This window comes from Centruroides vittatus, unplaced genomic scaffold (assembly GCF_030686945.1).
Source record: "Centruroides vittatus isolate TY-2023 unplaced genomic scaffold, ASM3068694v2 contig_913, whole genome shotgun sequence".
Classification (NCBI taxonomy): Eukaryota; Metazoa; Arthropoda; class Arachnida; order Scorpiones; family Buthidae; genus Centruroides; species Centruroides vittatus.
The window spans coordinates 37,530-50,304 of NW_027122602.1; the positions used below are offsets into that span (position 1 = coordinate 37,530).

Sequence of the window (12,775 nt, forward strand, 5' to 3'; positions counted from 1 at the left end):
ATTTTACATAAAAAAAATAAAAAATTCATAATAAATTTTTTATTACAGCCAATAATTTCACTCTTTACACACCAAAGCAAATTTTTTAAAGTGTAAAGAAGTTTTCAGATGATAGATTTAATGAATAATGTTTAAAAAAAGAGTAATCGTTTGTTCTGTTAATTTATTCTCTACAATAAATAAATAATAACCTTACTAAAATTTCTCATAAAATTATTTAATTTAAAGCTACCACCAACCGAAGCCGAAAGCTTTATGTTACGGGTTGGCAGTTGTTGATTATTTGTTTATTTAATTTATTTTTCACAAGTGCCACGAAGTAATCATTAATGTTATCGCAGTTTCCATTAGTTATTGGCATATAAGTTTTTAGATATGAAGCATCTTAACAGATGTTATATAATTCTTATGGCTTTTTCTTCCCCTTTCATTAAAGTTTTATTTTTGCTCATTTAACGATAAAATAACACGATCACAAGCTGACGTTAGAAGAACATTAAATATTTTTCGTATCAATCCATCATTTAGATTAACTTTCTGCTTGAAAAGTATATACTTTTCGACTTGTCATTGTGACTAAACTTTCTTTTCTTTGTATTGATCTGGAAAATGTTAGCAAGTTGTATGCATTATTTATGTTTACTGTCTTCAGTAAATATCAGAAATTGAATGAATAATCGAAGATTTCATGCATCTTCCATTATCCGATCTAAAACTTGAAAAAACATTTTTTAATACTTATCGACGATTAATCTTATTATTTGTTTTTAATTTAAAAACGAGACTTTATCTGTTAAAAATTAATAAATTCTATAAAAATATTCATTAGAATTCAATTTATTTCATTTAAAATATACGCTCTCCACCTCAAATTAGTAATGTCTTGCCCCTGTACATCATACTTTTCCTGACGACAACAGAGTAATGCCGGTCATCTATGTAACACCGTTCTGGGAAAATTTTTGAATTGAAATCAAGTGACTTCCGGTCTACATCGAAATTTCGTATACAGTTAATCGGGCCTCCTATCCCTAAGTTTTGCATATCTGGTCTCGACTTTCATCTAACACCGTTCTCGAGATTAAGAGAGGATAAACAATAGTGAGAATTTATAAGTCTACAATTTTTTCAAATTGCAATCCAATTTAAATATAAATAAAATGTATTTATTTTTAATTAAATCAAAGAAAAATAAATGAAAAAATAAAATATTTAAAACTTTTTTAAGTATAAAAATAATTATAAATTATTCCTGAATAATTTTCATTACAACTTTAACTTTAAGCGTAAAATAAAAAATTAATTAGTGTAAATTAATATAAAATACCCATAAAAATTTCATTATCTGTTAAATATTTTATCTAAGGTCTTTAAGATATTTATAAGAAAACAGATTAAGAGTTTGGCTCAAAAGATTTTTTTTTTAAAATAGGATCAAACATCATGCAGCTGTAAATTATGCATTTGGCTTACAATAATGCAAGCTTAGTAGGGATTTAAATGAGGCAATTACAAAATCCTTTAATTCTTTAATTGAATTTGCACACGTTATTTAAATTTAATAGAATAAAACCAACTTCAAGATTATAATTATTTTTAAAAATCTAACATTTCCCCCTCTCAATTGTATTTCATAATGATAAAATAATTTACAAAGCTTTACAGAAATGATGTAGTAAGTTATATTTTTTTGTACGAGATTATTCTATTTATATTAATTTTTGATTAGCTTCTGTATTTATGATTTCTATTCAAATATAAAGTTAAAGTAAATGCAATTCCAATTATTTGATTAATAAAACATCAATATAAACCAGAGACTAACTTCAAAGTTCCAATGTAAAACGGATAAAAGTTGTTAAATTTTCATATTTTTCTGCATTTTATCAATTTCTTTTATGCAAAACTTGACTATTTAATAGGTAAATTAGTCATATTTACTAATATAAGTCTAGCAAACAAAGATGTTCACATCCTTTTGCGCTAATCAATTAAGAAGTGAAGCAATAAAATGTAATTTTCCATTAAAGATAATGGAAGATGTATAATCTGTTTAAATCTTGTTTGTCCATTAACAAGAGATAGGTAAATTGTTTTATCCTTGGATAGAAACAACTAAAGGAACTGCGCTTATGATTAATATTTAAATTATTATTATTATTATTATTATTTTTATTTTCGAATTGATAAATTTCGTATCGAAAGTTGACGACGTGAGAAATGTTCTTGGTGGACTTGAAATTTCGGAAAGTAAGCTAAATGGTGGATGGTCGATGACAGACGTTGCCAGTAGCAACAGAATCTCCTCTATCATGACGTCACTGCATGTCGTCCAATGACTATAGGCAATTTCTAAGCATGGAAGAAAGGTGTGTTGACATTATTTAGTTGGCTTTCCAACAGTTCGGTAAAAGGCAGAGAAGGCGTCATCACGAAACATGAGCTGTCTTCAGACATGGATTTAGAAAATTTACATTATGCAGATGAAACGGAAGATCCATACGAGGTGGTCCTGCTGCCAGAAAATATACCGTCTGAGAATCGTCTCTCACCTTGTCACGCTGTTCATCTACCCACAGGTAAGAATTATAAAGTTTTTCTTATTCGATCATTTTTTCTGGCACGTTTAAATTAAATTTTAAAAAATCAACCGAAAATTAATTTTTTAAACTATAGATTAGAAAATTTTCCACAGTTTTAAGTATAAAACTGTACGAATTTTAAATTGTTTAGGACGAAATTTATAAACCAAAACAGAAAAAGAAAAATAAGTTCGAGAATTTTAAAGGTAATAAAACCTTCAACAATCTTATATTCGGTCGTAAAATCTTAACAGAAAATAAAATTGAATCCTTGGCTATATCATAAAAATGTAGACATCAAAAAATGAATTGAAAAATAAGTTCAACGGCATAAAATTTTTAGAAACTGCCCTTTCAACGTGTCTAAATTCAAAATTCTATCCATTATTCAATTTTATAAAAAATTCGATCAAGTGTACAGCTTAAGTAATCCAAGTTATCTCTACCTTACGTAAGATTTTTAATACTAGAAATGATTTCTCTAGCATATTCTTACACCTTTGCCATTTTCGAAATAATATCAAATTTAATATAAATTTAATTAGATAGAATTGAAGGATCTAAAGACAGTAACAAATTAAAGAAAAGATCAAATTAAGAACTGATAAAGAAGAGACGTTGCCAAGGAAAACCGCATCTCTATACGGTTTAATTGAGTAAAATCGGTTAATTTACAAATAAACGAACTTTAAACATGGCAAAAAATATTAATTAAAACGTTAATAAAAATACAAACGTGTAGAGACAAGGAAAAAATGATTTATTTTTGAAGTATTTGTGTTTAGATGATGAGAACGGCACTTATGTTGCATACGTTATACAAAGATGGTGCAAGGGAAGGGAAAAAAGATACACGAGAGAGAATAAATATTTGAGAGATTTTCAAGATGTAGTAGTACAGTTTTTATTAGAAGAACCTCTAGAATGAAAGCTACTTTATCAATTTACGAGAAGAATATTGAATGACGAACTAAAATTCACAAATATTTTGAAAAAAAATGTATTTATTTTTTATTTTTTTTCCTAAATTTATATTACATACATACATACATATATACCAAGTAGAATATTAAACATTGAAACTAAAATATTGAATCTGAAATAATAAATAAAATTTTTTTTCCTTATCTACACGAAGAAATTATATTTGAATTAGCGATTAAATTAGTAATTTTAATTATTACATTAAATATAAACTACGTTTATTTAAGTATTAGTTTATTAAGTAAATAATCAAGTTAGGTTTTTAAGAGAGAACAACATCGTCACAATGCCTGGCTGCAATTTTTAATCCTTCTCTTAATTTATTTAATTTAAAAATATACGCTCTCCACCTCAAATTAGTAATTTCTTGCTCCTGTACATCATACTTTTCCTGTTAACAAATGAGTCATGCCGGTCATCTATGTAACTCCGTTCTGGGAAAATTTTGAATTGACATCACGTGACTTCCGGTTTATACCAAAAGTTCGTATATAGTTAATCGGGGCCTCCTTTCCCTTATATTACCATCTTTATTCTCGGCTTTCATCTATCTAACTCCGTTTTCGAGATTAAAGAAGGAGAGACAGACAGTGGGAATATATCGGTCCACAATTTTTTTAAATTGCAGCCTAAAAACTATATTTAACATACGATAAATGTAGGAGAGACAAAAGATTCCGTGTGTAATTCTATGATTCCTCATTTGTCGAGTGAAGACAAAGCTGTTTTAAATTACAATCGAGCTTTAACCATTGTACATATTCTATGAATGACTTAATTATTGAAACTTGGATAATTCCAAATTTTACTTGATCTTATTTAACAGAACAATTGACATTTGCACAATTGTCATTTAATTAGCATTAAGCTTGACAACACATTGACTACGTTCTTTGTTTTTTTAAACTGGGATAAATGTAACTTTATAACAATGCGTGGTTATAACAAAAAATCCAAACATAATATAAGCTTAACATTAAAAAATTAAATATTAAAATTGATTTACTTCAAATACACAAAGGAAAAAAATGAAATAAAAAAATAAATTGATAATCCGATTATGTTAAAATGTTATAATTCAATTAATATCTTAAATTGTAATGAAAATATTTTTTATTGTTTAATTATGTTTTTCTTTTTAATTACTTGAATTAGATTATACATTAATTAAATTACATAATTAAACTTCTTTAATAATTTATTATTTTTAAATGTTTCTGAATTGAATTTAAGTTATAACTTATTTATTTCTAATTTTTTACTTAAATTAATTAATTATAAAAAATATAAAAGTATAACAATACGTTATAATTTTAAAACTGTTTGTTAAATATACATGAGATGAGTTTTAGTAAGAAATTTGCTAATAATTAGTAAAGTTGTGATTAAGTCTGACCCTACTGGAGATACGACACACGACCCTTTCTATCTCCCTACTCCGTCGACCTTTAATCACCAAAATTTAATAGCATCAATTCTACTAATACACAAACCTCTGTGCAAAATTTCAGAAAATTTCGACAAAAATCACAGAAGTTACTAAGCTACAAAGAGGGAGAACAATTTCGTGTCCCCCACACACTAACATACAGAAAAAACCCGCGAATATTTTTGCATTTCTCGACGTTTCAAGGTCTCCTCCCGAGTCCAAAAATGTAAAAATCTTGGGGGGGAGTCATTTGTTGAACGATCGCCATATTTTCCGTCCGTTATATACTGTATAACAGAGGGGAAAGTAATATAATATTTAATTAGACAACAAATTGTTTTTTGTTCTGACTTCTTGCCTTTTCAATTATAAATTTATTTGATTGTTTTGACATTTCATCTCGATATTCGATATTTGTTCCGTTAGAAAAGTAAACATTTAATTTATAAATTCAGCCTTAAGCTACTTTTAATGGAATCATATCTGTAAATGTTAGGATATAGAATAAAGTTTTCAAAATTTTTATTTATTTATTTAGTTTCTTTAAACAATTTTCAAATTAATTCACGGAAAAAAACACGAATCTAATTTAAATTATAAACGGCATATCAATTAAAAATCAACTTATTAAATTGCCAAGGGACTGAAAGATAATTTAAAGTTTCATAAAAACAACGTGGGCAAAAAATATGTAAAATTTTAAACATTTTTGAACTTTTTTTCTATTTTTTTAAAAAAAATTTCTTTAATTAAAAAGGTAAAAATATGAAATTTTTTAAGTTTATAAAATAAAAGTTTATAAAAAAAATCGAATAAATTAAAATTCTATACTAAAACGTTCAGAATTTGTGAAAATAAAAAATATATTTTAATATTTTTCTCTTGTTTCTTTTAATATTATTTATTTTAAAAACATAATAATAATTTAAAAATGGCTTAATTTTTATTTATATTAAATTCCTAAAAATTGATTTAAAGCAGATTATTATTATTATCTCTTTTTTACAGTAGAAAAATAATAATATATTTTACGATATTGAAATCGTTTTAAAATAATAGAAAATTTATAAGAATTGAATTTAAATAATAAATACTGTAATATTTAATTTAATATAGCGAGAAAATTATTTTTAAATGAGGAAACAATTTCGAGAAACTTTAAAAAAAAAAAAAAATTTATTCTGTCAAAATCTGTGTTGAAACGTATACATTTTAACGTTAATTGCTCGAGGCAACGGTTGACAAAAAATATCGAGATTTGAAAAAAAACTTGAAAGCGTTGTATATAAAAGTGACGGCATCATCAAGAGCACTTCCGTCTGTTACTATGGTAACTACATCCAGAAGCGAGTTCTAGAAAAAGAACGTTTCGTAAACAACAGTAATCACGTGGAATGGCTTGTTCTGGGAATCTCAAAACCCTCCCAAATAAGTTACCACACTTTATTTTCACCCAAAGACAATTATCACGTGATACTCGTAACCGTTACCATTGGACATTTCTGTGCATCTCAATACCCCAAACATATGTTACGTTACTTTACTTTCACCCAAAGATTATTACGTGATATTGGTACCAGTAACCGATAATAAAGGATGGAAATTCCTTTATATTTTCTGTACAAAATCATTATCTGATTGTCAAAATTATTTTAATTTATATAATTCAATGGAAAATTAGTAGAGAATTCGTACAGAAGCTAATTATCCCGAATTATCTTAAGTTGATTATACGTCAAAGAACGTAGTTAAAATATATCTACCGGAACGAAAATTGTAATTATAATGGGTAAATTAAAGATAATTATTAATTATTATAATTTGTTTCGCTTAATTAAGATAATTTTTTCAATTATAAAAATATCGATATGGTTAAATGTATTTAAAGTTGTACAGATAGGAAAATTTCACGTCATGTATATTTTCTTAATTGGAAAGAATTTGAAAGGAAGTATATTACAAAGGAATTATTTACAATGTAAAGATCTTTCATAAATTTAAAATGTACTATTTACAAAAGATAAACGGGAACAATACCCATTGTTAGTAGGGTTAATTGTATTTAATACCGCATAAAAATAGCGTAATAATTAATAAATACCCTGTACTTAATTAACAGTGTTAATTTCATTAAGGTTCATATTAATGATACATGTCTGCAATAAATAAACGCATTTAATATTAAATGTTCCTTTTATTTTACGCCCACATCAAATTTATTATAACCTTAATTTAAATTATGATTTACATTCCAGAGATACTCATTTAATGAACAAAAGAAATGATTTCTTTCTAGTTTATAATTAGATATATACAATTAAAAAATATATTTGTACATATTTAAAGAATTTCAAAAGAAATTCTAGATTTTCCCTTTCACAATCTGTGTACAGTTGTATATTTTATACGAACGTTAATGATATATGTATTTAACAAGTGTGTGTGTGGGGGGGCTTTTTATTTGTTTATATTATCATCACCGTGTCATAAAACGTTTACTATAATTAATTCTGTTAGAATATTGTCTTCTTAAACAATTTATTACAACATTAAACAACGTAAAACAATTTTCAAGCTGTATAAGTATTAATTTATAAGGATTTTACGAGAAGCAGTCGACACTTCTCGCTGTATAATGGTGAGAGATTTACTACAGTTTCACCTAATTTTATAAAAACTCAAGTTAATAAAAATATTCAATTGTTTTTAATGTTTGTTGGCATGAATTCATTTGAAAATTCCGTTAATTATTTTAAAACGGTATTCTTCGTTTAAGTACAGTACAATAATTTTTCAAGATAATGTGTTTTGCTTGACTCTTCTATTATTTTCTTCTCTTTATGGTATTAATGACTCAGTTGAGTTTTCTTTATTGCTGCTTTTGCTGTAGAGATAATCTATATTTCTTTCTTCTGGATAGAAAATCTTCTAGAGTCAATATCCTCTTACATTTCTTTTGTTTTCTATGATAATTTCCCTCCTTTTTTTATACTTCTCTCGTGTTTCTCATTAGTTTAATTATTGCTCACAACTGTAATTCCCGACTTTATTTTCTTCTTTAATTATATTTCTCTATATAATAATCTATCCACTTTGCTTGATATAAAATTCTGTGGATATTTTCCTATCCATGAATAACATTCTCTGAAGAATAATGTTATACAGGGAAATTTTCTTAGATTAAGAGATTTTCTTTTATATTTACTTGACAATGTTTATTAAGGCTTATGAAACCACAATATAAGGTTAATCAGGTTTTATTGAAAGCGGGTTATAACTTTTATCAAAATTATATCAGAAATTCAATCGGGTTTCTACCATTTTCCTCCTTATTCAGTCGAAGAGTGAGTCTGATAAATTTTAACATCGCGAATCAGATAAATCGAATTTTATATGAGAAATATCATTTTTTTTAAAGAAAAAATAAACTGAATTTAGTTTCTAAAAGTCAAAGTTAATGTATCAATATAATTTAGTCGCGTATAAAATCAAATTTATAAATTATGTATAAAGTTAAATAGAGCTAAATATAATTTTAGAAAGTTTATTTATACGATTCTGTTTTTTAGTAAAATCAAATGAATTTAATATTAAAAAATTCATTTTTTTTGTTTCGTTTTAATGAAATTTTACATTAAATTTTTTATTACATGCAATATAATTTATTATTTATATTTAAATAATATAAATAACCCGAAGTTATAATTAATGAAAATTATACCAAGTCTCTACTTAATCATCACTTTATTACTTTGTAGCGGAATGTAATTATTACTTTTTCGTAATTTCTTTTTTTATATATGTACTTTATTTATTTTCCAATATTGGAAAATAAATAAAGTCTGTCTCGTGATTTTAAGTAATAGAAAATAAGAAAAATTTTCTTAAAAATTTATAACAATTATCAGATTTTATATGTAAACATTTAATTTAAAAATATATGCTCTCCACCTCAAATTATTAGCGTCTTGCCCCTGTAAATCATACTTTTCCTAACAACAAGCGTCATGCCATCTACGTAACTCCGTTTTGGGGGCAATTTTTGAATTGAAATCACGTGAAATCACCGGAAGTTCGTATATAGTTAATCGGAGCCTTCTTTCCCTTATCTTACCATATTTATTTCTGGCTTTCATCTATCTAACACCGTTCTCGAAATTAAAGAAGGAAAGACAGTGGGAATTTGCGTCTACAGTTTTATTCAAATTGCAGCTCAAAAGGCAGAGAAATTATAAAAAATAAAAAATAGACAGTTAAATTTCTTTAATTAACAACAAAACTTCTAAATTAAAAACTTTTATTTGGATAGATTTATTAGAAAATACACGAAAATATTCGAAGAATTACAAAGTCAATAGAAAATATCCACTTTTCTGGATTTAGTTGTTTTGCTTTCTTTCCTTGCGAGAGAACGTCTCGTTTGATACAGGATGGTCTGTTCAGAAGTCTGTCGGCACGAATGAAGAATGGAAAATAGAGCGTGAATCTGAAAAACCTTTGAAAGAACTTAAAGAAAGTGGAATTGATTCGAATCCCGATTCTTTACGATAGTTTAATGTCGTTTGTTCAAACAGCCTTTATATTCTTTTTCATTTTTTGTGTTTCTAGATATTACAAGTAATAATTTATTTATCATATATCATCAGTATAGCTTTTATATACAAAAAGTACCCAATTTTAGTTTGCCGTGCTAGATGAAGGTACTGCTTAACACTCGAATAAAATGATCGACAGCTTACAAGGAAAGAGCTTATATAGTGACTGAAAGCTTTGAAATCAAATTGGTTTTCAGTTACAGTGCTCTGCTACAGAAGCTATGGTATGGGAGAGGCAGTTTTTTGGTCTTTTCTTGCGTACATTGTCAACTTTAACTGTCAATATCTCGAAAACTAGGAGAACTGAGAAAAACAAGGGCATTTTTGGAGTTAGTATTCAATTCTCTATTAAATAGAACTCGACAGTCTAGTGCTCACAAGTGGCAGATTGGAGGAAATTCCTGAATACTGGTAGCTGGACCCTGGTTCGCACCTGACCAACATGGAGTTGTTAGGTTTATTCGCGTGTCTAACAGAAGTCAGTTTTCCATAAAGTCCTCCACTGCCTCTTTGCAGATGTCCTTGTTACGTTGCCTTTACCTATCAAAGCAAACCAACAAAGTTTACAGTATATCTCCATACTTTTAAATTTATTATTATTTGGTGAAGCAAAAGAATTATTTATCTGTTACAGCTTAGATAGAAATTCTTAGATTACGTTTCAAAAAGTTAATTGTTTTTATCGAATCTCAAACATTTAAGAACGGAATGATGGATAATTTTTAATAACAAATTTTAATAGCATTTTTCTATTCGTTTAATAAATAAGCTTAACGTAATCAAGAGTAATTCACCAAAATCAGTTAACTTTCGTTTATTTTAATACAAGGAACTACAGGCTTACTATGATCTTGGCCTTTCTTTTTAGATTCCTTGTCCATCTAAGTAATAAAACTTCCGATTAAATGAGAAAAATGTTCTGCAATTATTTATTGTGACACCGTCACAATGCCGAGCTGCAATTTTTAATCATAATTTAAATAAGTTTTTAATTTAAAATATATACTATATATACAAGGTCCTATTAATAAATAACGTCCACGTAGACGACTTTAAATGATAATAAATTGTAAGGACAGTAAGGCTTTTCTAATTATATACTCTTCATCTCAAATTAGTAGTCTTTTGCACCTGTACATCATACTTTTCCTGTTGGCACAGAGTCATGCCGGTCATTATCTAATTCCTTTTAGGGGAAACTTTTTGAATTGAACTCACGTGGACGGGCTCCTGCTGTATGGAGTACGGGACAAGTGGCGCCTTTGTTACCCCTGTCGGCGGCCTGCATATACGTAAAGAAGATTCGATGATGATACTTCTTCGAAACGTATTTTTTTTTTTTTACTAATCGGATCTCAAAGAGAAATATTATATTAGCTTTAATTTTCTTTATTATTTTACTATATAACTTTCTTTTAGTTGTAAATATTCAAAGAAAAATCAATGAAACGAAACGAATCCCAACTCGCTATTTTACTCCAATTTTCAGTAAGACGACGTTTATATATTATCTTATGGAATTAGCTGTTGAATTTAATAACAGTATTGTAATTTGAACAATTCTCATTCCACAATTCCGTACGTATTATTAATAGATAAACTAATATGAGAACAACTTTAGTTATATTAGCATGATTCACGCTACACTTGTTTGACGTTCGATTTACTTCTTATTTGTAAAATTATACAATTTTACTTACAAAAGTTGAGCATATTTTCGTAGATAAATAAAAAATAATCCTTGGCTATTAAAATTACCAATATTATTTCTTGTATTTATGCCTCAAATCACTCTCACAAATTCAAAATATTGTTGCAATCGTTTTAGAAATCGTGAATTCGAAGTATAATTTCCATACGTCAATTTTCAATAAATCTATAAGATTTAACAAAGGAAATTTTTATTAAATGTAAAGATTTTTTAAAGAGATAAAGAATTTTCTGGTGAAGATACTCGTACATCAATCTCGATACTTTTTATTGTATGTATCAATTAAAATATTGAATTCAGAATTATAAAGAAATTGGTCTGTTTTTTATTATTAATAATGAAATATACTTTTCTAAATAACTTTTTTTAGAACAAATATATATTTTGAAACTTTTAACGCCATTTTATTGCAATCAAAGGATGTTTCTAGCTCATAAAAATGAATTATAATTTGCGTCATCTTGTTCTATTCTTCTCATTATATTGTCGATAACGAATTTTACTTGTGTGATGTATAGTTATTATTAATATTATTATTATTGAACCACAAAAGCATATTTGATTAAATTAAATTAGTAAATGAAGAATTATAAAGACGAGATTTGAAAATAAAGAAGTTAATGACAAGCAAAATAAAAACGTATTCACTACTACACAAGTACATTTGTTTGTTACTTGAGCGATCTGCGTAGGGGGGATGCCTTCCGGGAGGTCTTTAAATGGAAACTGGCCCATATTTAGACGTTACAGACGTAGAGAAAACCCGGCCGAGCGAAGCGCGAACCCACGAACCGAACTCCTAGTGTTCAGGATACGAAGACCGCTTGGCCACTGGTGAGGTCGAGTATATTTGTACCATGTCTGTGATTAATTATGTATATATACTTAGTGCTATGGAATCGCCCATAAATTGGTAACGCCATTTTTATATTTTCAATTCTCCTGTAACGCTGTCTCTTTTACCCACCCCCGAAATTACATAACACGCATCCTCGATCTCTTAATTGTATTAAGGAATAGTGCACAGCCACATTATTTTATTAATTCGACGTATTACGTACAAAGCAGTGACATAAATAGTACGGTTCTCTACGCAGCACTTCAGAAACAAAAATAAATCGTTCTGTTACCCAAGAGAGATCCTACTATTACGTAACGTTTTTGTAAACATCCTTTCCTCTTTGTAACGCACCGTAAAGATTACCTGCATACCCACCCACTTATGTCTGTGTTACATAATTTATCGACAGCTCCTATAAGTGAAATGTGTGAGATAGTAAATGCCATATACAATGTACGCGCTGTGTAAATATCGCGTACCATTGGACACATGCTTTACAAACGTACATTAAATTGCATATATTGATCTTTTATGCTATAACAATTAAATAAATTTAAATGATAATTTTTTAATTTCAAATAAATAAACTAACACTTTTATTTTACAAGTAATTGTTGGCTTTTTTTCTTTTTA

At 27.3% G+C, this 12,775-nt stretch overlaps 1 protein-coding gene across 1 annotated transcript in view; it reads left to right on the top strand.

Moving 5' to 3' along the window:
- The first annotated feature begins 2,413 nt into the window (after nucleotides 1-2,413).
- The window catches only part of LOC136984319 (multiple PDZ domain protein-like), a 38,956-nt gene continuing 28,594 nt past the window's right edge, over nucleotides 2,414-12,775 (top strand). The window contains exon 1 of the mRNA XM_067281252.1: nucleotides 2,414-2,579. Within this exon, the coding sequence (XP_067137353.1) occupies nucleotides 2,456-2,579 (124 nt within the window). The 5' untranslated portion in view covers nucleotides 2,414-2,455. The remainder of the gene's footprint in view (nucleotides 2,580-12,775) is intronic.